At 54.6% G+C, this 25,932-nt stretch overlaps 2 protein-coding genes across 2 annotated transcripts; one reads left to right on the top strand and one right to left on the bottom strand.

The window, feature by feature from the left end:
* Window positions 1-474: 474 nt before the first annotated feature.
* On the bottom strand, window positions 475-4,775 carry BTG2 (BTG anti-proliferation factor 2). The gene is made up of 2 exons (XM_065854546.2): window positions 4,563-4,775; window positions 475-3,553 (listed from the first exon to the last, which is right to left on the bottom strand). The coding sequence occupies exons 1-2, from the start codon at window positions 4,726-4,728 to the stop codon at window positions 3,213-3,215; spliced, it is 507 nt and encodes a 168-aa protein (XP_065710618.2). The 5' UTR covers window positions 4,729-4,775; the 3' UTR covers window positions 475-3,212.
* A 17,289-nt stretch (window positions 4,776-22,064) lies between these two features.
* CIMAP3 (ciliary microtubule associated protein 3) lies at window positions 22,065-24,426 on the top strand. The gene is made up of 6 exons (XM_065854212.2): window positions 22,065-22,083; window positions 22,416-22,558; window positions 22,880-22,978; window positions 23,440-23,567; window positions 23,841-23,967; window positions 24,358-24,426. The coding sequence occupies exons 1-6, from the start codon at window positions 22,065-22,067 to the stop codon at window positions 24,424-24,426; spliced, it is 585 nt and encodes a 194-aa protein (XP_065710284.1).
* The last annotated feature ends 1,506 nt before the right edge of the window (window positions 24,427-25,932 follow it).

The raw sequence follows: 25,932 nt of genomic DNA, 5'->3' as shown, positions 1-25,932 counted from the left end.
GGTGAATCAGCCCGGCTGCCGGTATCGTGACAGGCCCCGAGCATCCCGCACACACCGCGTGTCCACGTCCCGTGATCCCTCACCCGCCCTCCCCACGGCTCCGTCACCCCCGGACGGGCGGTGGGAATGGGGAGCTTAACCAGGACCTGCCCCAGATTGCCATCTTTCCAAGGTTTCCTTTGTGCCATTCCTGTGGTTGGGCGAGAGCTCTGGCAGCTGGGTACGTAACACCCTCCTGTCCCATCTGCCCCAGCCAGACCCAGTGGCCGGGACCCCCAGAGACCAACTCCCAGGCCCAATTCCCCAGGTTTGGGGCAGGTTCAGGGTCAGCACATTGACCGAGCAGCGTTTCCTGAGCCTCCCCGTGACACAGCTGGATGTGAACAGCCCCCACTCCAACCCAGCCCACAGCGCTGGTGCGGGATGAGCTGCGATCCCAGCACTCAACAGGTCCCAGCAAGAAAACAAAGCTCCTTTGTACTGCTACATTTTTATTAAAGTAACAAAAGCATACGTCTGTCAAAGGATCTGTACATTCTGTATATAAAAACTACTATACAATTAGTAACCATCCACTCCCTCCTCCAAGTGTAGCTTACAAACTTCCTACCATTTTCACCAAATACAAAAAGCAGGTCCCGTTCAACAGTCCAGCTTGTTTAAAAAATGACAAGAAACCCCTCAAATACACTGCCTCAAAACACACACCGCTCAGCTCCGCAGGCGAGCTTCGGAGAGGCAGAAGGCAACAGAGCACACGTATTCACAGCTTTACATGTAACCAGCTACAAGAGAGAAATGGATTATACCCCAGTTCGGTTGGTTTTGAAGCTAAAAACAGACCTTTAACATCAGACTCCTCCACACCAGGGACAGAAAGAATGAGACTTGGTTATTTTGGGTCTGGAGGTGGGGGCACGTTAAAAGCAATTTAGTGATTCCTTTGGTGTGGGCTGTTGTTCCTGAACAACTTTGCTGATAAGAGGGAGGGAAGAGAGCAAAGGGGGCGGTGGATCTTCAGACGGCTCTGATGGTGACAAACTCCAAGCCAAGGCAGTGCCAGCCTTAGGAAGCTCCACAGCCCCGAGCCGAGGCTGCCTGGCCCGGGCAGTTCTCACCATGGGCTTTCCACGCAAGCAGCTTAAGTCAAGACTCCAAAAAGCACCGAGATCCCTTTTCCTGGAAAAGGGAAGCCGCTTTGGGAAGCTCCCAAGCACCCCCCTCGTGGTGAGGTCACCTATTGCACAAGTTCACCCAGGGAAAAGCCCCAGTGCTTGAGTTCAGCTGCTGCTTTGCTGACAGCACAAGTTCGGAGGGAAACGACGCAGCTTGGGAGGCACAGTCTGTTACTGTTCGAGGACAAATAACTCACCGCTTGACATTTTTAAAGGATCTGAGAATTGAGGCTGGTTTTCCAGTTCTGGATTCATGATTTGAAGCTTAAAAAACAATAAATCCAAACTTTTCCACATTAATAGTCAGAGTTGGGAAGCTGTGCTTTTTTATATAGATAGACATTTTGAAAGAACAAGCTAAGAACTGCGGCAGATGGGAGGCTTCCTTCCTCTCTCAGAGCACCCAAGATTTGGAAATATATTGCACAAATGTCTGAGAACTTGACTCATCAAAGGCTGGGCAAGAACAACTCTGGTTATGCCAGACAGCTGCCCGGTCGGGAAAGAGGAAGGGTGGAAAGAGCACTGAAACCTGGGCAAGGTTCATTACAAACCACTGTCAACGTCCTCCTTCGCCAGCCACTTCTCTCGGGATCGCTGGAGAACACCAGCTGGGGAATAAAAAGGCAATGGACATAAACCATCCTGGTAAAGGCTCATTCCCAGCAGGCAGGTGGAGTTCTCAGGGCAGCACTTTCCGCTCCCACCCTATCTGTAGCTGCCAGAGCAGTTTAAGGGCCAAATCCTGAAAAGCACTGGGGCAGAGTCCCCCAAACACAAGTACCATCAGGGCTACAAGAGGAGTTCTACCTGAAGAGACAAAGCACAGGACCAGGAATTAATTGTGCAAAGCTTACGTACCAAGAGATCAGGACCAAACGATGCCCCTTCCCAAGGTACCAGTGGGTACCCTCCCAGAAACAGCCCCACGCTCATCACGGGGGGAACAGAGGGAAGTGCTGGGACTTGAAAAGCAACATTGGGACACCAAAGCACGTGAGCATCCCACACAGGGGAGGACACCCCCGGTATTCCTGATTTTCAGAGGCAGGGCAAAGGGGATTCTCACACAACAACCTCTGCGGCACAGGAGAAGTTGCTTCATCTCTTCCGGAGAAGCGATGGGGCGAGTCGGCAGCACTGGATGAGGCAACTTCTGCAGGAGGCCGACTGCTGGGGCACAGGGGCCACACAGGAGCGGGACGTGGGCTGCGGGACGTGGGCTGGCGTCTGAGCCACACTCGCAGAAAGGCTTCGTCAGCCCCAGCCGCTCGGTGCTGGTTTGGGGGTCTGGAGCGCACCAGCAACAAACCAGTGCGCCACAGCAGCTGCAGTATTCATCCTGGGGATGTCCCCCAGAGCATCTCTGCCTTGCTCCACTCCACGGACACCGATAAAGGAACAATTGAGGGGTTGAAGATGGTCACGCTGCCCCTCGCTTCGTGCTGGGAGTGGGGCAGAGCAGATCTGCAACACTCATGGAGTGAGTGGGTCCAGAAGAGATGCGAGAGCAAAGGAGAGGGATCCCAGGGTCCCCAGCATCACCCAGCCCTGAGGGGAGGTTCCCCCAACACTATGTCCAGGCCCCAGAGAGATCAGACCAGCTGAGAAGTGAAGTTAAAGACAGCAACTCCCTCATCCCCTCTCCAGCAGTACGGCAATACTAGGGGTACAGCAATACTGCTGGGTACCAGGATGGCAAGGTGACCCACACATCTCCCACCGTCAAGCCACACTTCCCAGCCTGGCTCTTCCCTCTCATCCTCCATTCCAAGCTGCCCAAGTGAGCAAGCCAGCCCAAAATTGCCATCCAACAATAATTAGGTAGATATCAGCTTCATAATAAAAACTCATAAGCTACAGCTTTAAAAAAGGCACCTAGAACACCGCTTCTGTTCAAAGCAGTGCCCAATATTTTAATTCTGGGTTTTCTTGGATTTTTTTAAAAAATATAAATAGCTCTTCATCTTAAAAATAGATCCTCAGGTGAGGTATACAGTAGCCTGTGTCTTGGCAGTGTAAGGACAAGAGGAGTATTTAGCTGGAGACAGTCATGATGTAGTTTTTGGAAGGACTGGTGCGACCCAACATCATCTGGTTCTTACAGGTCAGCATCCCATAGGAGCTCACAGGTTTCGTCGCAGTCGCTTCGTATAAGACACAGATGGAGCCGTCCTCCCCAATCCGGTACGAGACCTCGTAGGGGTCCACCCAGAGCGTGAGCTCGCTGGGCAGGAGCTGGTAGAGCTGCGGGAGGCTGAGTCCGATCTGGCTAGCTGCCTTGCAGATAATGGGGTCCATTTTGTGATTGATCCGGATGCAGCGATACCCAGAGCCTTTGAACGGTTTCTCAGGAAACCAGTGATGTTTGTAGTGCTCTGCAAGGGAAGCGAGAAGGGAAGAGCGGTGAGCAGCAGCTGGGAGGAGGTCTGCGTCCTGTAGTCCCGAGGGGTCCCACACCTCGCTGTAGGCGAAGGGAACCGCGTCCTCCTTAGGCTGCCTCCATCAGACGGAGGCTCCAGAGCCAAGCGCTCAGCTATTCAGCCGCCGCTTGCTCCAGGGTGCAGGAGCGCAGCTCTTCGGGTCCTAGAAAGCCCAGGCAGGACGGTGCCACGGGGGCTGCAGCTGGAGCCCAACACCTTCTCACCCCAGGCACCGGGGCGGCCGGGGTAGATACCGTATCACCAACAACAGAACACCGCAGGCAGGGAGTAACATCCAGGTCACTCTCTAAATTCAGGGGCACGTCGCTGCCCCTTATCTCAGCACAGCGGCAGACAAACCATCCCTCCTTAGGGCTGATAAACTGGGAGGAGACCCCTGAATCACCCAGTTAGTGCAGAGCCCCACACACGCTCACAGGGAGGGGAGTTCCGGACCCCACGGCCACACAGCTGTTGCCAGGGTCTCAGCACTCAGACAAGCTCTGGATCACACGCATCAAGCCCCAGTGAGGAGGATTTCAAGCAGACGGGCTGCACAAAGCCCTCAAACTGGGCAGGGGATCTGCTCACTTTTGGGGCTGAGGCAGGTGTTTGCACAGGACACCCCCAGGACAAAGGTGGGTGTCCAGGGAGACACACAGATGCCTGCCAGTCCCGAGGGACATGGGTGGGCACCCGGGCAAAAGCACTAATAGGTATCCAGCATCGAGGATGACACTGCTGGGTGTCAGGGAAGGGCACAGATGGGTGCCCAATCTAAGAGGACACAGATGGCCACCCAGGGAAGAGCACCAGGTCCTGGGAGCAACACATGAGCCATCGTGAAGGACACCAGTGGGTGCCCGGCCCCAAGGGGGATAACAAGACAACAGACACGAGTGGGCTGCTCTCGGCCCGGCCGTTGCTCCCCGTCCAGCCGATCGCTCCCCGGCCCGCGCCTCACCTGCCAGCGCCTCCCGCAGCGCTCCGCTGAAGACCTGCAGCTGCTGCTCGCTGACGCAGCCCCGCGTCCGCAACAGGTTGGACACGAAGCCCACGGCGGCGGCGATCTCGGGCACCATGTCGGCGCGGGGCCCGCGGCGCTGGCTGTGGCTCTGGCTCTGGCTCATGTCGCGCTCCCAGGCACCGGCGCTGCCGGGCGGTGGCGATCGGCTCCGATCGGTCTGCGCCAGCGGCTCCGCGCCGCCCTTTTATAGGGCAGCCCGGGGAGGCGTCATCGGCGCGGCGGCTCCCATTGGTGGAGAGGGCACCGTATGCAAATAGCGCCTGACCTCAGCGCACTGGAAGGACTGACGTCGCCGCCGCGGTGACAATAGCGGCGGGGGGGCGGTTACCGGAGGGTTATTTTTGGGGCTGACCTGGGAGGAGGAGGAGGAGGAGGAGAAGAAGGAGGAGGAGGAGGAGGAAAGGGCCCGGGCTCGCCCCCCCCGCGAGCTCTCGGCACCCCCCTGCTCCAGGGCAGAGGCCCCGCTCAGCCCCGGGGCTGCGGCACCCGTGGGCTCCGGGAGTCACGGGGGGACCGGGGGTCTCTGGCAGGGGGTGCTCGAGGTGACCCTCGGGACGTGGGTCGTGGGGGCAAGAGGGCAGGGAAAGGGCTCCCCGAGGTTCCTGAGCAGTGGAAACCCCCTCCCAATCCTGGATCAGCCCAGGTGCCCTTTGCCGGCCCGCGGAAGCCGGCATCGGGGTCCCCCGGCTACTCCCGGTCCCCACAAATGGTCTGCGGGTGCTGTTGGTGTGTGGGAAGCCAGCCCGGACCCACTGCTCCCCGCAGCCCAGCGCCCCGGCCGCTGCAGGGAACCCCAGAGCACCAGGGTCAGGTTTCCAACCCCTCCCCGCCAGCGGGTGAGTCCACGGGCCACTTCCAGTAACAGACGTGACGCCTCGGGAGGGTGAAGCGAAGGCTCGTCCCCTCCAAGCCATTGCCAAGTCACCGAAACCACAACGGACTGAAGAACAAACAGTGCAGCTAACGGGAGCTGGAGCAGGGGGTGTCCCCAACAGCTGGTGGCCCTGGGGTCCCGTGCACTTCTGCCAGGGCATCAGCCCAGTATGGGCACCGGTCACTGGATCGGCATTGGTGGAGCAGCCTTTCTGCTGGCCTGGAATGACAAAGACCAGTCCCCCAGTGCTGTGACAGTGACCCATGCCCAGCATCTCGCCCTTCCTACCCTCCTGGCTTCAGTACAAGATGGGGTCAGGTCCCCCTCATCCCCCCAGGGTGTACAGGCAGGTTTCCATCACCAAATTGCGTTCCCTGAGACACATTCACAGATCTTTGTTCCCTGGACAAGGCCAAATCCTTCCCAGAGCCCCTGAAGCATGCCAGGAGAACTTGCCATGGCCTGCGCCGTCCCGGACAGCTGAAGGACATGAGAGGGAACACGACAATAACCACTTGTCTCAGTGTGTGAGGAGTGAGGGCAGACACCCCGGGACCCGGTGCCTCCCCCCAGCCAAGAGCCGGGCTGGAGGACGAGCAGGATCCAGGAGGAGGTGGCTGCAGCGCAGAGGACGTGTCTGATCACAGAACAGGGAGAGCAAGCCAAGGCAAGCATGGAGCAGAACCAAGCGTCCTCGGTTGCCTCCGTCCAGCCGCGCAGGAGGGGAGAGGAGAAGCGGTGCAGCCCTGATGCTCAGCGAGATGCGAGCAGCACCTCAAAGCCACACCAAACCGGGAGCTGCACCAGCCGGCCCGGCCGCCAGCCACGCTGCCTGGGACAAAGGCACTCGCCCAGCTTCTGCTGAAACTGGCCCCGAGCTAAAGCAACAGGAGGAGGCCAAGCTCTTTTCTTGCTTTTGCTTTGATCAACCATGAGAGAGTTAGTATCGAACCAGGCTGGGATTTCTGAATGAATATTCTTTGGCAGAGAACCGGGATTGTTTCAAGCCATTGTCTCGCAGCCCCAGATGCCTCCCTTGGCGTGCACCGGGGGAGGATCTGAAGCCGCAGCTCTGATGCGATCCCCAGCGAAAACGCCTTCTCCTCCTCTGGCCGGGGCCTCATTCAGCATCTCCACAACCAGTGGGTGCAGCTGGAGAAAACGGAGGCTGGGAATGAGATCACTGGGGTTTGGCTCTGCCCGGGGTGCAGCCCCGCGGAGGCTGAGCCATCGCCGGTTCCCACCGCGCCGCTGCTGGCGCTGGCACAGCGAGGTCACCGCGGCGCTGCCCTCCAGCGCGGCTCCCCCTTATCACAGCTCCCCCTTATCACAGCTCCCCCTTATCACAGCTCCCCCTTATCACAGCTCTTATCCACCCCGCAGGGCCCTGGCCCATTTGGGCACTGCCCTGGGAAGGGGTAGCGAGGGCACCTCCCTGCCTGCCCCTCCAAAGAGGGGATCTTGTGCAGCCAGTCGGGGGGAGGCTTTCCAGCTCCTCTTTATACAGCAGGTCTCAAAATTCCAATTATTTCCCGTGACTCGAAGGTGTGATAGGATATTTGCAGCCCATTTTCACTCCTTCTGAAGCGTGAGATGGTGGCTTTGTAGCAATGTGTAACCTACAAGCCAGAGCAAAGAGTAAGAAAATAGCTTTTGGAATCCTAGAAGAGGTGGCTGTAAGAGATCCTGCCCAAGCAGAGGTCTGTGCTGACCCCATTTTGTGTTCTGTGCAGCTTAAAAGCAAGAGCTTTGGGCAGCAGGCACAGAGCAGGGTCAGCCCAGCAAGGAGATAGAGCCAAGGGGTCCCCGAGTCCTCCCCCCTCCATCTGCCACCCCATTCATCCACAGAGCACAAGGAATCAAGCAAATCTCTCGCTATAAACCAGATTTTCCTTTGTAAGCTTTGAAATAAACCCAAGGATTAAAGTCTAAGGACTGGTTTTTTGTTGTTGTTAAATCAGCAACACACATGAAAGAGCACACGGGTGCATGTGAAACGCAGAGCACAGCACAATGCGGGGGGGTTATTTGTCCTGTGGCAGCAGCCGGAGGCCCCGGGATGAGGATGCACAAAATTAGGAAGCAAGCAAAACCATCCTGGTAGAAGACACCTGCATACAAACACCTCAGGAGAAGCCAAAGCAAAAATAAACTGGTTTTGTACTGTTGTAAAGCACAGGAGGCTCGAGCAGAGCTTGCGGTGTCAGCAGAGAGCAGGGAAAAGGGCTCATTTCCCCACCAACAGATCACATTGGATGGGATCACCCAGTCTTGAGTCACCGGGTTGGAGCAAGAGCCGTCCTGCCCTCCAGCCTGCCCAGAATAGCACCAATGGCCAGTGCGGCCGGGTTGCCATTAGGGCTAACAGTGCTCAGCAAGCGCTGCCGATGACCCAGCCCCGGCGAGCAGGTTCCCCCGGCCCCGCGAGGGGATGAAGTAAGTGGTGGCACCATTCTCCAAATTCAGATCCTCCATTTATTCTTAATCATCGTCTCTCTCCAGGCCGGGTTCGCACGGCTTAGGGCCTTTGTCTTGTGTGGGTTCATATGGTCTGACACAGGCCCCGGTCTCCAAAATCAGATTGTCTTCGTTAAGCCCTCCCAATAAGAGATTTCCTGTGGAGCTCAAGGACCTCTAAGCGGGTTACGTGCCCATAGTTTCTGGCCCTGTTACAAGACTGCAGCCTTAAAGACAGGGCATAAGACTTACTACATGTTTGCAAATTGCTTTGAGGAGTTACAGAGTAAACAAACAATTAGAAAATAAAATTCATTTAAAAAAGAGAAGTTAGAGCTGGTTTTAATTCTGCTCTGGCTCGATCAGTTTCCGCCCTGTGTTTAGCTGGAAATGGCTGAGAGCATTTAGATTGCAATTTAAAAAAAACAAAGCAAAACAAAAAACCAGAACCCAATAAACCTCCCCATAGCAATTGGCCAGACTAAGTTTGTAACTGGTTTGACAGGAACCAGGAGCTCAGATAGGCCTTCAAACACCCGGCCCTGTTTATCCAAATGAGGTTCTAAACCAGTTGAGCTGGAAATTTTACAATGAAAGGGGAACATTTGGCTTCCAATCAAGGGTTAAAGCTCCGCACGGACAGCCCAAGCTGCTCACGGGGCCTTCTCAAGAGTCAGCATTGGGTGTTTTACATACACCTAAAGGCGGCTGTTCCCACGCTGCGCTCGGACTCCTTACGTTTTTGGGGGGTGACGACATCTTTTTCAGTCTGCTGGGCTGAAGTTCAGAAAGCATGAGACACACAACCCGATTTCGGGCTGCCCTCGAATACCAGCAGTGAGCTGCCCGTGGAAACAGCCCCGGTGTGAATTCACACCCCCCCTTACCACCACTAACGTAGTTACACAGAATTAACATTCAAATCCCCCCATCAGACGCGCCCCACAGATCGCTAAACGAGCTGTCACTTCTCCCGGATGCTCCCTCCCCATTACCCTAGAGGTTGAGAAGGATTTTAAGGGTTTTTCCGTGGATTTGGGAAGCCAAGGGCTGGCTTTCTTTATAAGAAGAGAAAAAAAGGACCCAAGTCTCTGGGAACAGTTCTGACCTGTAAAAATACGAGACGTATTGGGCCAGTTCAAATCTCATTATCTGTCTCTGCCGGAGAAGGCACAGACGATGGTGAGGGCAGGGCCAGCAGCCACCTGGTGCTGACACCAGCTCAGCGCAATCGCTGGGAATTTAAGGGGAAAAAAACCCAGGGGTAAGCTGGGCTATATGTTTAATCACAGCTGTAATAGGTAACCCGGGTCTGACCCCAGAAACAGGCCTAGCAGGCAGGGTAAACAATAAAGCAAGAGTCTTAAGCCCAGCCTACACTTAGAGCTAATAAGTCCTTTCAAAACACGCAGTTGTGAAATAAGGCTGTGAGTGAACCGTGTGAAATGCAGCTGAGGGGGGAGAGGGAGGACGGGGACAGAAAACAAAGCCTGTTAACCTGGGAGCTGCTATGTCGGACCATGTTTCGCAGCACGTATGGGCCCGGGTGGCCCGGGCCTCGGTTGGGACCCGCACGTCGCCCCTTCCAGCTCCGAGCAGCTTATCATCCTGCATGACCTCACGGCGCTGGGCTTCGCTGAGCACCTCGCCACTTGTTTTGGTGCCTGAATGCCTTTTGTCAGCTCAGTCCTTTGTTCGGGCTGTGTCGCCTGTAACCTGACTCCCCAGCTTGTGCCTTGGGATCTGGGGACATGTCCGGACGCATTTTGGGCATGTCCGGGCAGTTCTGTTCATAGACTACCAGCGAGCTTTGAGTGTTCCCCTCAGCTTCTGAGCAGCTTTGTGTGCGGACCGAGAGCTGGATGCTCTTCCCCACAGCATTCAACACGGTGGTGTCCGCAGCCCAAGCCCAGGGCTCCAGCGAGGGACCGCACGGTCCCCAGGAGCCGTCTTTTGCAGAACAACCTCCCTCTGATCCACTGTCCTTACTTCATGCCATGTTTCCTCATGGAAAACAACCCATCTGACCCACTGCGAATGTCACATCTGTTCATAAGTATTTTAGGAAGCAAACATCGCTGTACTCAAGGGAGCCACTAGCAGAAAGAATTGCTTTTTATTCAAGCTCCCTAGGACTTTGGACCTAGTTTTCCAATGGTGCTGAGCACTCGCTGGCTCCAGCTGCCTTCAGTGCACTCTGGGGTTTTCTCCTTGGCCCTACGAGCTCCTTGCTGAACCCATGCTGCCCAGCGTCTTGTGCAACAGGACATTTGTTCAACGCTCAGTGTTATCGGCCAGAGACAAAGCCTCAGCCTACAGCTCCTCCTGAAGCCGCCTCGGTGGGGAAGGTGTGCAGATGACCTCATGCTGATTTCAGAGATGGTTTCCTGTTCTTTCTTTGCATTTGGTTATTGTTTTTTTCCACATCCTCTCTGCAGGATGCCACCTCTGTTCCTGTCGAGCAAAGCTCGAGAGGGTAGATGGGGACCAGAGAAAAGGCCCAGCGGAGCGCTCGCCACAGCAGTGGGCACGGAGCAGGTGGGGATGGAGGTGTTCGCACACTCAGGTCCAGAGAACCTCGTCAGCTGCAAAGCCTCCAACAGGCTTGTTAGTTAATGAGATAAGAGTCCCGAGCCCTGTCTCAATCTCAGAAATGGAGCAAGGAGCAGCAGTGCTGTCCTGCTCCTCCCCTCCTGCCCTTCGCCAGCGCTTGGCAGTCACATCTTCCTCCAGCACAAGGTCAACAACACATGTGAGACACCGACGTGCGCAGATTGCCCCTCGGTAATTCACCCGCATCGCAGCACCCTGGGGTGCGTCTGCCTACCCGGGTGCTGCTCTTTGCCCCTCCGCAAAGTCCCAGACTAAATACGGGCTCTGGTCAAAACTTGATTTCCCTCCCCACAACTGGGAACAGGTAAACCCACCACTGTGGTGGCAAACCCACCGACAACACACAAGCACCGCAAAGACACACACGAGCAACCACATGAAGTGAGGAGTTATGGTCTAACGTGGGAGAGACAGACAGACAGACAGACAGACAGACAAGCAGCACGGCAGGAAATAGAGCCCAAGAGATGCTGTGTGTCGCTGGGAGCCACAAAGCCGAGGCAGAGCCGGGCCCTGCCCTGGGCTGCTGGGGCCGCGGGGCAAGGGGCCAACTTCACCTGGCCAGCTCGGGTCCATCTCACACCATTTGTTCTACGCGAGGCTGGAGGGTTATATATGGGGGTTTCACCCGTCACTGACGTGCAGCCATGCTACGAAAAAGGGACTTTTCTTTTCTTAGAAATGAGAAGTTTAAAAAAACCAAACCACAACCCTCTGGCCGAAAGCACAAGCTGGGATTTTTTAGGTGGTGAGAATGTGACGCGTCTGCCAAAGTCCAGCTCAGCCGGGGAGCAATGCTGGACGAGCTGCCAAGCAGCACACCGCCGAAATCTGCCTTTATTGCTTATAAAGCATTAATGCAGGGTAACGTGTGTTGCTGCACCATAGCAACCCCGATCATCGGCAAAAAACAAAGGCGAGGGCACCAAAGGCACTGTTGCTGTAGCAGCTGGAAAGTGAATCGAGTGACCCTGCTCGGAGCCGCTCGACATCTCGGCCCTGCCTGGGGTCTCTGCGGGCTCAAATGTGTTTTCCGAAAGCCTGTGAAGAGCAGTTGATTTACCCACACTTGAGAGGAGAAGAGCAGGGGACACTTATGGATTAAAGCAATTTCTATTGCGGCATCAGAGACCTGAGGTGCCACCACGGCGTTCTTCGCGTGGGGGTTTTATAGGATGTACAGTGTTGAACAGAAAACAAAATCTTTCTGGGTAATTCTGTATTTTCCACAAGGCTGAAGAGATCAAGCCAGTCCCACAGAGACTTCAAAGACTCAGTGTAGCAGATGCTGCTTCACAAAAGAGAAGAGAAGTAGCTTTAGGTCTTCCAGATCTTGGCCGGCTCTGGTTTGTGGCAAGCTGACCTGGTTGGGGTGATCTCCAGAATCTCCTCACCATCCCAGGCGATGGATCGGCTCTATGGATCTGCCTTCCCCTCCTCTCTCTCCCCACCAGCCCCTTCTTGGTCCACAGCTCAACTTCACAGCATGGATCATGTCAGACACAACCTATAGCTGCTATACAGGCAAAGCTCTGCCCAGTCTATATGCCCAGACTGCACATCTATGGGGGGACTTTTGTCTCACAGCCAGTGAGAGCTGCAGCATGTGGATGGTCCAGGCTCCAGCATGGGAGGGAAGGGACACTGGGAGAAGGTCCTTGGGGTTCTTCTCAGGCTACACCCACAAATCTGAAAGAACCCAGTGCTTCCCAGAGCCCAGCAAACCTCCCGAGCCCTGCAAACATCAATTAGCGCACGACGACGGCCCAGATAAAGCAGGGCAACACCCTGCAAGGGCTCAGATCTGGGTGGTGCCCTTTCCCAAGCAGCAGGTTGATCCCTCCTGGGCAGCAGGTGGACTCGGCAGGGCTGCTCCGGGCTGTTCCCAGGATCCCAGCGCTCCTCGCCCTCCCTGGCAAAGGCAGCTGATTGGGTTTTGGTGGGTGCTGCACCTGGGCAGGGGGGGCTGGCACCGGGTGTACCACACACACCCACCTGCGGGGCTTTGCAAACCTCGCTATCCACAATTTCGCCTGCGCCCGGCGCGCTCTCCCCACCACAACACAAACCCTTCGCAGGCAGCGCCTGCAGAGCATCAGCGCCGGGCAGGGCCGGGATCAGCACCGCGCTTTGCTCGCTGCCTTGCAGAGGAACAGACGTGGTTTCCTTCACTCTGTGTGCTGCAGAAATCCCGCAGAAAGTTTTGGTGTGTAAGAAAGCCAGGGCGGCCGGAGCTGAGCGGATACCTGCAGCTCACCCTGCGCTGCCAGGGCGTGTGCGCCCAGGGAGGGAGTTGGGCGGTTATTAAAGTAGGGGTCATTTACTCAAAAATCTGGGTTTAGGCAGGGCTTTGGATTGCATACAGAGTTCATCTCGGTTCGGATCCCAAATTTCAGGTTAGAGCCACATTTATCCCTCACAGAAGCAGCACATAAGCTCTCTCTTCATATTTCTGCATTTCAGCAACAGCGAAAGCTCCAGCAGGGTCTCTGGGGGCATCTTTCCACTCATATTTAGAGGAATTACGAGTCATGATTTTATCTGTGTACATTTGAGGGGAGGAGGTGAGGGCTGGATTCCTGAGCCATTTTCAGGTCAGACCTTGGTGCCTGTCCAAGGCCTTGATCTATTGCTCAATTTCTGCTCAGGACTTTGGTCTCGGCTTTACGAAAACCCAGGAGCTTCATGCAGAAGTTAGGCTGGGAATGAAGCAGGCACATTTACACCTGCTTAAGCTAAACATAACTTCAATATCCTGGAAACAGTCTCCAGGAGGCTGCTCTGGGGTCTCCCAGGGATGTGATGGCTCCAGACCTGGCCCCAAGGACTGTGCTAGAGCACAGATGATGCTGAGGGACCAGCCACCCCGGCCCAGGCAGCTTCAGTCCACCCCAATGACCAGCGTTCCCCGGAACTGCCCCGAGTGATGGTCCTGCACACGCTCATCACCAGCTCACACTCTAATTGATGCTTTTGGGCGCCCAGTTATACCCCAGCCCTGCCCCAGTAATGGCAGGGACGGTCCCACTCCCACCCCAGCCAGCTATGTCCCCGTGTCCCACAGCGAGGTCAGCGGAGCTGTCTGGGATCTCTCAGCACCAGAAACAAATACGGTGTCTGAGACACCAAGAACAGCGACTGGAAACCCAGCGCACGGCCGCTGTTCCCCACGAGGTGACAGAGCCAAAGGCTGTGCAGAGCAAACACGGAGCATCTGCGATGCCACGGCGTGTGGGATGATGGAGACGGGGCTGAGCTGTGTCGCAAGGGCAACAGCTATGTGGTTGTAAAAGAAACAATGTGAAGCTCACTCGCTGGTGTAATTCCCCCCCGAGGAAGAGCTACCCTCGGAGCAGGACGCTGGAGAGAGGCTTTGGCAGCGGGGCTTTGCAGCCACATTCCTCAGGAAACAAAAGGTTTGGAAAAACAAGGACAACAATAACCCACTTTCCCCTTCCCGTGCCCAGCCCTGGCTGAGGCCGTGCTGAGTGAATGATACACGGGGCTCTGTCGGGAAAGCTTCCACACAGCTGGGAAAGCAGCGGGACAGCAGCACGGGCCAGGGGACAGAGTGCCAGGCAGGGACGGATGGGGGTCCCTCTGTTAGAGCAGGACACGTCCCGCTGCCTCCCTGCACAGCCAGCACCACCCAGCACCGCGGGCTCAGCATCTGCCCCCTGCACTGGGGGTGCCACCGCCTGCGAGACTCACTTGGCTTTAATACAGCTGTCCCCCGACATCAGCCCACAAAGTAGGGCGCTATTTCTTTTCCTCTACTTCCCAGAAGGTAAACTGAGTCACAGGAAAACAGAATGGCACACCTGGGGCAGGCCAGCGGTTTGTGACGAACTAACTGAGATGTCCCCCCAAAGCTCAGATTCCTGCCGACCAGGTCACACGTTGTTTGTTGGCAGCGTCCCCAGCAGCTCCGGTACCAGCGGAGCCCAGCCCGCGGTGTCGCTCATGGTGGGGCTGATTCCGCTGCTGCCACCCGCCTGCTCCGGCTTTGCAAAAGCAACTCACTTTGTCCCACTACGTGCCTCAGTTTCCTGATGCACATGGAGCCTCACCGCCCATTATAACAGCACCTGGGGACTTCCGAACATGAAAAGGTGCGTTTCTGATGAGTGGAAGGGCCTGGAAACGTAGCTCTGAGGCACCCCCTGCTACAAAGAGGATGAGGAGAAAATCGCCTTCCAGTCTCCCTGTCGCAACAAGCCGTATGGAAACACAAGGTCCAGGACTGTTTTCTTACAGCCCCCTCAGAGGGGCTGCTCTGAACCCAGATCATGGACGCTCAGTGGGAAATGGCCCCGTGGAGCAGCAGAACATCCCCGGTGAGCATCGTCCCGCTGCCAGGGCTGCAGGGCTCCCGCTCCTCCCGCGCCCGCAGCTCTCCCCATCATCACCATTTCGGATTTGCCTCATATACATGCCCTGGAAACCTGCAGAGCCTGGAAGAGTAAACAGACATTAAAAGGGTCTCGAATTCCTGCCTTCCCTCCCTCATTCTCAAGAGCACTCCTGAGCAAAGCAGCTTTTGCAGAGCCCAGGCAACTGAAGGCCCCTTTCACCATGCAAAGCAGCTAATAATAACTCACAGCCTGCACCCTGCCTGCTCCAGAGCCCGGGAGGGCCCTCGCTTGGCAATTGTACACATCTGTCTGCCATAAATGGCCGCTTTCCCTCTTTCTAGCAAGGCCACATTGTACTCAATCTGCGCTGTTCCACCATTAGAAATTCCAGCTCCAAGTTGCCAATGCTTGAGATCCCATCACAAGTCTTCTCATGTTTGAAGCTTTTCTTCCCCTCCTGCAAGGGATGAGCTTTTAATTAAAAAAGAAAAGATTATTGCTAAGAGGAAAACCATGCAGACTGGAACATATGCATTAGAAAACACCCCAGATGTGCACGTATGTGCTGCTGGCAAGCGAGACGAGGATCTGGTCCACCCCAAGAGCAACCAGGTGCCCTGTGGGCAGCTCTGCTGAGTCCCCTGTGCTGAGGACACCCCCTGCTCCAGAGCAAGAAGGGGTCCCCCACAGCCAGAGTCTCGGCTCCAGTCTGGTTCAGAACCGAAACACCATACGAAACTCCTTTCCTGCAGAGGGAGTTCAACCAGAGCAGGTCCCCAGCCAGCTGTTTTCTCAGCGAGCTGAACAATAACGTCCACTTCAAAGGTGCCACCTCAGACACACCTCAGATGACTGCTTTAGAGACATGTGAGCAGGTCAATCATCTGAAGGGCCACCTTGGGCCCTGTAAGTGCCCCTGGGTATGCAAAAAATTGGCCACAATTACTCTGTGGGGTGCTTACCTTACATAATTGTCTTAATTATACGGGGCTGCCTAATTACACTTTATGCAGCTCTAACTATGCAAAGAAAGGCATCACACGCGGGATAGAGAAGATCCTGACCGCGTCTTGGCCAACACGAGGAAAACAGGAGTGTTGGTGGTGTCCCTGTGCACCCTGCGCTGTGACCGCGCTGGGCAGGTGGGCAGCGCAGCTCCCATCAGGCTGAGAGCTGGTGTGGCCCCAGGTACCGCAACCCCCAGAGCGGGGAGCGCTGGGGGCCCCGGGACGGGGCTGGGACGGGAAAAGGGACTTTCCAGCTGAGCAGCGTATCCCACAGCGGCAGCACTGTAATTGTGCTTCATTTGGGGCTGTTTATGCAAGGCTGGAGAGCTGTTCTCGGATTAACTATCTCCTCCTCACAGCTCTGTCACCTTGGTAGCCGGCTTTTGTTGTTTATTTTAGACTGCGCCACGTAGGCGCAGAGCAGAGCTGGCTTATCTCACAGCCACCCGCAGGACGGGCGAACGGAGCAGCATCCAGCGCTGAGCTGCAGGAAGGCCCAGCGGGCAGGATGAGTGCTGGGAACAAGCCCCGCGACGATGCTGCGTCTCGCTCAGGCTTCTCCCAGCAGCTGAGGCGCAGTCAGGTGGGGATTTGACTTAATCCTATCTTAAAGACTTATTGTAAACTGCACAGATTTCCAAACGCGTACGTGTACATATAACCCACTTCGAATAACGTGGCACTTGAAGCGTGCTCTGCTCCAGGGCTGGTTTGGCACCCGAAAGCCCCCAGACTGAAGCTGGAGGTGGGAGGGGTTCTGCCTGACCACCCCAGTTCTCCTGCTCCACAAACACAGCCTTTCTGAACCCCCAAAAGTGCCCCAGCTCAGGTGCTGCCTCGGGACACGACGCTGCTAAGCTTTATGGAAGGCAAATGATAATTTCAGGTTCAAAAAGCAGGGTAACAGAGCTGCACTGGAGAAGCTGGAATGGGGGAGTGCTGTCGGAGGAGAAAATCTAAATATAACTGTGGAAGAGCATTCCACTCCAATTAATTATCAGCAGTGAAATCACATTTTTAAAAGAGAAAGGAAAATATTGTGCTGAGCTAAGAAAAAAGAGGGAGGTCTGCCAGTCCTGGAGTGTGTTTATCCTGGGTATTGTTGAAGCTCTTAGTGCTAAATTACTGACAGAGCCCAGCTGTTCCCGAATCTCAGCCCTCTGCTCCGCTCGGGCCAATAGACTCCGCTCTCGTCTGCACCCAAAAAAGGCCCGCGCTTCCCTGGGCGGCCGTGCCTGACGTGGCCGGCTCCGCAGACGTCAGCAGCACCGGCTCCCCAGCAGGAAGCTGGCGAGAGCTTCTCAAAAACATGTGACGTCGGAGACGGCCGCGCCACCCCGAGCCCTGCGCGGCAGAGCGGGCGCGACGAGCAGAGCGCGCTTCCAAACAAGGCAAACCGGCCCGGTGCACACCTCGGCGACAAAACCGGGCACCCGCCTCCGCAGCGGGGGTTGTGGTGCTGCGGTGGGCACCGGCGGATCTGAAAGTTTTTATAGAGGCTGGCATGGCAACAAGGGGCTGCTGGTGAGAGGCGCGTACATGGATGCTTGGAAGGATCGGGGAAGGCAGAGAGGCACAGGAGCACCATGGGTCCATGCAGGGGTGGCTCTGTCCCAGCCGCGGGTGGGAGAGGGTGAATTCATTTCCCTGTGGGTAAAATAGTCAGGAAACTGAAGTGAAGCCCCTCCACACCCCCTCTTACTGCGTGTGATCGACAAGGAGAAATGATTGCTGTTGCAAGAGACTATCACCCAGATGCTTCTGTTCCGCTCCCTCCTCCACCCCAACGCCCCTGGCAGCCTCTCCAGGCTCCCTCTGCCCCAAAGCAGCCCCAGGAAAGTCCCTCCCCATGCTGAGAGATGCGAACACAAGATTAACCAGGACAATGCCCTCCTCCGACTTCCCCGCTCCCACGCAAAGCAGCGCAGAGCCCTATGCTCCCCTCCCTGCAGCGGGGCCCTGAGTGCAGTGAGTCACCGGGACTTTCTTTGATGAACTTCACTTTTACTGCTTTCAAGTTCACCACAGTCCTCAGCCTACCTGGCTCTTCTCTCATGTCGGCAATATTCAGAATGATTTGATGAATTCTGCTTCGAGTGACACCAGCCAACAGAGACTGGGGCTTGTGAAATTCGGTCTGGCGTTAGACAGGGCCGAGCAGGGGGAAGGAGGAGAAGCTGCAGCTCTCCCAAGCCGCTCTAAATGAACTTTACACAAGCAGCAGCTCGCCAGCCAGCACAGAGGTGCCCCCGCTGCCCGCTGGACCCGGGCTCAGAACCACGATGTGCACGTCCCCGCCGGGTACACCCTGCGTACACCCTCCCTGCCGGCACCCTCACTGCTCACAAAGGTTTTTAGGCAAGGCTTCACCCCTCTGGTGGCACTGATTGCTGTTAAGGGAATGGGATCTTGTTCTCTGTGCTGGCCCCGAGACGGAAACCTTGAATGGGGAAACAACAAGATGCTCTGTGAGATAAAACCCCATTCCAGCAAGATTTCGAAACAAAACTGCTCTTTAAAAACAAGGACAGTAACTGATGAAGCTTGGGGACACAGATAAGGTCTCTGCCGAGACTCCAGGGCACGTTCAGGAGAGCTGAACCAGGGGGGTCACACCGACTCCTGAGCTATTTTAAGTGTTTGAGGTCAAAGGGCATCTCGAGCCGCTGTTTCAGTGGTGAATGTTTAATTTAAAGGCTATTTGGTTGCTAGAACTTCTAGGGTCCCAAATGCTACTGAATTATTTTAAAAACCTTTACCATGCTAGCGAGAACGTTCACGGACTTAAGTGAGAGGACCACGTACCCTTTCGGGGGCGTGTGACGGTCCACGTACGTGTTTAGAGCCCTGTATTTTCCTGTTCAGTGGCAGCGAGGCGGTTGGAGGCGCGGGGTCAGCTCCTCCCTGCGCGCAGACGCTCGCCTGAGTTGTCTCAGCAACAGTTGCTTCAATACACTCATTATATCCTGTAAATGTTTAATGGGAAGCTTATCTCTCTTACCTATACAGATGGCTCAGGTTACTGAGCTTGCGAACAAGGATTAATTGGCAATGGGCAGATGTCAGCTAACCAGGAAAGGAGCTTAGTCAGTAATTAGATGAGCTGGGATGCTGTTGTGGGGGCAGAGCCTCCTCTGAAGGGTTCCGAGGAAAAAGGACAAGCCCAACGGAAGTTCCCATGGCCTTGCTCTAAGTTATCGCTCACATCTGGACCCCGTGGACGCAGGACGCGGACGCAGGGCGCTGGGCTCACGGCAGCGCCCGGCTCGGTGCGCAGCGCTGCGGGATGGACCAGCACCCAGCGCCCTCAGCTGCAATCCAGGGCAGCTGGTTCTTGCCTCACAGATAATGGGGATTGTCGGGGTGAGATGGATGGGGAAAACCGGTCACGTTGCAGGGAGCAGCCTGAGCCTGCCGCTGGGGTCCTCTCTGTAAGGAGTTCAAGATCTGCATGCCTGCTGCTGATATTTCTCTAAATAATAGATTATAATAGTTTAGACTCGAATGTGCATTACCAATCTTAAGTGGGGTTTTGAAGACTATATACTTAATAAATCCAATTTTCAAAAGATCAGACTATAAAAATGTGCATGTGACAAAAGGTGCATAAAAATAAAGAAAGGAAAACCCAGAGCAGCTGAAACAAAGCACTCTTCACACGATATTTCCTTATTAGCTGAAATGACAGCCCTGTGCGTGTTTGTTCATGCACATACAGCCTTGCTGCAGTACGTTTTGCCCACCTGCACACACCTGCGCTTGGGCACAGATGTTCATGTGCAAGGCAGCGGTCTGTGAATCTGCATGCTATGCACACATGCCCCTGTTCTCACTTGCCAACAGACCGGGAAATAATTCTTGGGACTAACACTTGGATACAAGGGCAGGCGGAAGGATCTGCAGCCCATTCCTCGGCACCGAGGGCACCATTTTCACTGGGTGAGCGCACCGCCTCGGTCCTGATCGCCAGGGAATATTCGTAAGATGCCTGCAGTGCAGAGTCAAGGTTTATTTGAGGAACAGGATGGCCAGAAATCAAGTTTGAGTGTTTCACAACATCAGAGAAGCTTGAGATTTGTTTACAGCACCTAATTATAGCAGCTCAGTGCCAACAGAGAATAAGGAAAGATGAAAGATGTGCTGTAAGGGAAGAATATGCAATGGGTGATTGTAGTACTGCATCAAATTCCTCATGAAAAGAGCTCTGCTAAATCCTTATAAAATATACCTGGGGACAGAAGGTGAATAAACGATGACGCTCTGTAGAAGCAGCCAGGGAAATGGCTGCAGCATTTCGTAATCAGCGTGAGTCACGGGTGATATTTCTGGGAATGTACATGCAGAAGGCAAGAATTTCCCCCGGGGGGCAGGGAATGGTTGGTATCTGAAAATCAGCAGTTCTTTAGTTCCACTCAATGAGCTGTGGAGGGAAGGGAAATCAAATGGAAGACGTGTGAAGCAGAACAGATCCAGCCTTTGCAACAAGGAGTTAGTACTGGGGAAAACAGGCTTTAAACCAGAGATCTTTAAACAAATGCGCCAGTGTTGTAAGAATCAGAGAGATCTGAATCTCTCCTGGCTGCCCCGTACAGGCGAAGTGCCCTGAACGCCGGTCTGCACCAGGTCCCAGCCCAAGACCTACAGGATGTGATTGTCTTCTGGAGGAGGAAATCTGAGGAGCTTTAAAGCTCCTCATTTCTTGCTGTGAGTCTGGGCAGGAACAGATGGCAGACACCCCCTGCGCGTCCCGCGCTGCGCTGCAGGTCGCGGTGCCGGCCCCGCGGCCGGGGCTGCACGCAGGACGGTTCTCCCGGCAGCAACACGAGCCTTTCAGCTGCACCAAACAACCTGGTTAGGAGAACAAAAGGGATTTGGAGCAGGACAGCTCCCAAATCACTCTCCAAGCTCTCAGCCGGGCAGCGGAGCAGACGCCAGACCCGCAGGCCCCAGCTGTCTCCTCTTTGCACAGATATTATTACACCGGCCACCAGCAGCTCCGTGTGCGCACGGTGAAGGACACGTCTGAGTGTTACGTGACTTGGAGGTAGCACAGATCCTTTTTCAGGACTCCATTTACAGGCATCGGGTTATAGCGGCAGTAACGTCAGCGTACACATACCCAGCTGGATGCGGAGCCAGATATTCACATGTGTGGCCACTGGCTCTGCAGCCCTGTTTCCTTAATTCTCAGTCAGACTCTTGAAGAGAATGGGACCATTTCCCAAGCAGCTCAGCAGCCCCCCAGGACAGCTCAGCCATTAAAAGCTGTTAAACCATTGAGAGAGCAGCAATATTACCAAAGCTCTTGATAGGAGAGCTGGAAAAGCGCTCACTGCATCGACAGGGCTGGGAAGAGCAAGCAACATTGACACCTACTGTTGGATATTTTAATTGCTGATAGCACCCAGCCGCTGACTACAAGATCCTTGTAAAGCCAGAGAGAGAGAGAGTTGCTCTCCCTAGTTAAAACAGCATCTATGCAAGTCCAACCAACAGGAGCAACTCCTACAACTGCATTAATGGTGAAACCTTGGTGCAGAGCTGCCAGGACGGTCTCGTGTTTGATCCCAGCTGGAGCTGGCCACGAAGATCCTATTACAGCAAACAGACCCCTCTGATCTAATTACATGGAATAAGATCTATTAAATAAAGTGTGTTCCAAAAGCAACAATCCTCACTGCTTCAGCTCACCTCACTCTTAATATTTGATGCTCCCTCACTCTCTCATGGCACTTACACTTGTTCTCAGGGAAGGGCCTGAATCCACAAGCTGGACTGAATTCCAACACAGCATTTTCCAGGGGTTTCTTGCAGCTGCGTCATGGCAGCGGGACAGGGAAAAAGAGAGCAGACAACAGGCAGAGCAGGCTGTGTCACACGGGAGATCACACAGAAGGGTCCTGACAGCACAACCTGTAGCTTGCACCCCCAGAGACCTGTCCCTGCTGACCCAGGGGGTGCAAACAGCAGCTCCTCGGGGTAGGACCCAGCACAGCACAATCCAGGGCTTCACTAATCCTCCTCTTTTCCCCGGACCCTCGAGGTGTCACCACCACCAGCGTTCCCTCCAGCACCCTCTGCTCCGTGTCTATAGCAACTGGAGAACACGCACAGTGACCCGTGGCAGGGCAGCATGGTCTGGGAGCCCAGAGGTGAGCCCGGCCAGGTGCGCGGCCATGGGCACCAGCGCTTTCCTTTCCCACAGCTCCCGCTGGCGCGGGGCTGCCCGGCAGCCTTCCCACAGCCACTGCGCTGCTCTGTGCCCCGACGGGGAAAACGAGCCCTGCGGCAGGAGGGAACAGACACCCAGAGGGCAAGACCCCTCACGAACATCCAGGCTCAGGGAAATTCCCGTCTGGGAGATAAGGGGTGGTTGGCCACAGGCAGAGAGCAGCAGACACTTAAGGTGGTAAAAAAAGCAGCAAGCGGTCGCCTCCACGTGGGTTTCTCACACTGGTGGAATCTCCATCTCCCGGTCTCACAGATGCACAAAAGCGGATCTCGTTCGGGTCATGCCAAGAACGGAAAATCTTCCCTGCCCACCAGGCCTCGGACAGGCTGGGGATCCAGCTGACAGCCGCGGGGGGGAACCCTTCGCTGGGGCCAGGCTGCTACCTCAGCCAAGAGGTAAATCCTTCAGGGTTTGTGCTCAGAGCTTTCCCTTCACACGACGCACACGGTACAGGAGCGATAGGACCACGGCCAGGCAGACACAGCATCCTCCACGCCTGCAAATCCGTTGTACAAGGTCTCCACATATGCCTAGAAAAATAAGCTCCCCTTCCAAAAGTACCGGCCCTCAAAGCTCCAGCTGCCCTAGCGCTCTGCATCAGTGAGAAATTAGAGGAATTAATAGAATTACACCTGCTGCTCATGTACTTCTGCCCTTCCCCTGATGCAAATGATGCCTTAAAAATGTCAGTGAGACACTTTGGTTTTGAATCGCAGCAAAGCAGCCTCAGATACTCTTTGGGAAACAGACCACTGAGCAACAAAGGCTACGTGATCGGAGCGAGAACGGCCCAGCGCTTCATGCCGCAGCCCCAGGTAAGACAGCACACCTCGAAGGGCAGAGCTGCAGCTTCGCAAGGGCTTGGAGGCTGTTCCCACCTCCAGCTTCATCTATAGGGTAGCTATAGATCTCCTTATATGAGTCTAGTGGGAGGTGTTGAATGTAGAAACCAATCATACCAGCTCCGGTAGCATCAACACATGCATTTGTATATACACATTCCTTTGTATCACATACACACGTATGTAAACCTACATATACCACCTGAACAAACACTCTGTTCTCTGACCTAATTTCTCTAGAACAACAGCATATTAGGAGCAACAACACAGGACACACTGGGCAAGCAACAGGGAGTGCATCATTGACTTTTTTAGGCTATCGGGGTAGCCCAAACAGGCACTGAGCAGCGGGGCTGTCCTGCCCCGCTGGCTGATCAGAGCATGTAGGAATGGTCTGCAGGACATTTTCCATACAGAAATGTTATCTTTTGCAGCCTGTGAGTCCCGGCCCAGCAATGTACCAGCCATTCGGGAACAAAAGGTGCCAGCCTGCCTATGCTCCATTTTCTGCTAAGACACCGCGATTTCCAGACAAGCCTTCAGATAAAGAACTTATCCCTGGGTAATGGAATTCATCTTCTTACACTTTTAATAATAAGCAGGAGTACTGGCAGAGAGAAATACTAAGACACAAATGGGATGTAGGTAACTGAGCTCCTGGTAATGCTTTTTTATCTTCAAAAAGCTCCACTGCTTTAGTCTTTGACTTAGTAGGACGACCAGAATACCACAACATGCTTCTCCTCCATGGATCAAGGAAGGGCTGTAAATTCCAGTGTAACAAACATCATACACCAGCTCCAGAAATTAGATATTTTGTGCCTGTTTTCTTTAGACCTGGAACTTATGTAGCAGAAAAGCAACTACACAAGAAACTCACTTGGCCAATGAAGTTTGGGTCTCCAGACTGGTCTTTAGTGCCAATGCCGGCAACGAGGATGCTGAAAACGGAGGTACAGAAGGTAAGGACAGGGCAAGGGGTGTTATCGCCGGCTCAGTGCTTCTGACAAATGAAATTGTGGGATTACTTCAATGCATTTGCGCTATGCTTTGTCATCCATTCCTCACCAGCCTGCTGGGTACAAGATACAAAGCGATTTTCTATCAAAAAATGTCAGTCTACAAAAAGTTACAGTCCTTCCAAAAAAAACCTTCTAATAAGAAATTTGCTCTGGAAGTTTCCATCCACAAAGCGAGAGAACCAGGACACAGCCTTCACTGTGTAGCTCTGCTGAAAAGAAAACCTTTCCGATTTAAAACATAGGTTAAGGTTCTCGACACCGTCCCACACCTTCCTGCGCTTTCCTGAAGCCGCTGTCACTGCTAATATCTAACGGGCAGTTGTATTTTAGCTGAGCTTAGACAGAGAATGGAGGAGACAGCGGGACCGAGCGGCCTACCTGAGCCTGTTCTTCAGCTGAGGAGCCGGGGCCGCCTGCCCCTCCGGCCAGCCCTGGAGGCACCTGCACCGCTCAGCCTCTCCAAATAAAACCATTGCAAAAAGACCCATTTCTTGCCACTGTTTGTGCTTCCCTGCTATCGTGCCAGGTGTCTGCTGCCCCTGTGGGTGTTTGGGTGCTGCCAGGTCCCACACACAGCACCCTGAGCCTGGCTCCCTCAGCCCCTTGGGCCTGGTGGGCCTGGCCGCCATTGTCTCTGGGTCGCCATGGAAACGCATCACTGTCTCCCTCCCTGCAGGGGGCTTTTCCACCCCAAATCCAACCTTTGCTGACAACAACCAGGAGTCCAATTAACACAGATAGAAGGTGGCTTGGCTGCTGCCCTGTCTCCTCAGCACTGGGAGCAAATCCACCATCTTCTCCTCACCACCATCCCCTCGTCTCCAGCGCGCTCCAGGCTGGGCCCAGGGCTTCACCCTCAGCCCGAGCAGCGCTGAGAAACACGGCGGTGCACACGGCACAGCCACCGGTACCACGAGGCACATCCACCGGTACCACACGGCACAGCCACCGGTACCACGCGGCACAGCCACCGGTACCACGAGGCACAGCCACCGGTACCACGCTGCCCTCGGTGTGTTCAGAGAGAGTCTAACGGGTTTGTGCCCAGCCAGCAGCCATATTAGAGCAGCACACAGCAAACGTCCCGCAGCGCGGCCGCGCCGGGACAGCTTGGAGCACCGGGCCTGCAAAACCTACATTTGCATTACGAGCTTTTCCCTGCTGACACGAGGAAGATATTCTCAAGCAAGGAGCAAGCAACATGCTGCTAATTAAGAATCTGGCCACAAAAATAACTCTAGTCTGAAACAGAAAGGTGCTGGCATTCGTCATTAGTCGTTTCTGTAATGTACAACTCGGACTCTGGGGATTTCTATAAATGTTTACAAATCTTCACGCACAGGTTCAATCTGTCTGATCACAAGCTTGATTCAGTCTCAGGGGAAACTAAGAGCAGGCAACATCCAACCTCGGTGGAACCACCAGTCACAATGAAAGCTGTCAAATTTTCCAGCTCTGCTTCCGTACCAAATTCCACCTGCAGCCCAATTTCAGCTATAAAACCAAAACGCATTCTTCTAATTTTCACTTTTTGCCTTCGAGTGCTCTCACATACGCACGACAACAGCTGCTCAGGAGCTGTCTGTTCCAGGCACGTTGGAAGGAGGGGTACGACTCACTGCAAACTGGACTCTCCTAAGATGTGGGGGACTACGGTGGGTCCATGGATTCCCTGATGGAGGGCATGGGAACAGAAATTAGCCTTGAAGATATGAAGGCCTATCCGTGAGTAAAGGAGTATCCGGAGATGTTAAGGATGTACCCATGAGAGAGAAGGGAGTAGAAGAGTAACACCAATGATAGCAAAATTAGCCAATGAGATCTTACTGCTGTAACTTGTAACCAATAGTGAAGAGACACACGAATTGGTAAAACTGTATAAAAATGCACTTGTGGCAATAAATG

Source organism: Patagioenas fasciata, chromosome 21 (assembly GCF_037038585.1).
Source record: "Patagioenas fasciata isolate bPatFas1 chromosome 21, bPatFas1.hap1, whole genome shotgun sequence".
Taxonomy (NCBI): domain Eukaryota; kingdom Metazoa; phylum Chordata; class Aves; order Columbiformes; family Columbidae; genus Patagioenas; species Patagioenas fasciata.
Note: the sequence above shows the minus strand (reverse complement) of the source record. Positions and strands in the feature narration are given on the sequence as shown.

Coding starts and splice junctions, on each gene's coding strand:
- BTG2 (XM_065854546.2), bottom strand. CDS start 4,728: ATGAGCCAGAGCCAGAGCCACAGCCAGCGCCGCGGGCCCCGCGCCGAC. Junction 3,554..4,562: donor GCTGCGGGAGGCGCTGGCAG/GTGAGGCGCGGG, acceptor CTTCCCTTGCAG/AGCACTACAAACATCACTGG.
- CIMAP3 (XM_065854212.2), top strand. Junction 22,559..22,879: donor GCTGCTACCTCAGCCAAGAG/GTAAATCCTTCA, acceptor TTTGAATCGCAG/CAAAGCAGCCTCAGATACTC. Junction 23,568..23,840: donor GATAAAGAACTTATCCCTGG/GTAATGGAATTC, acceptor TGTTTTCTTTAG/ACCTGGAACTTATGTAGCAG.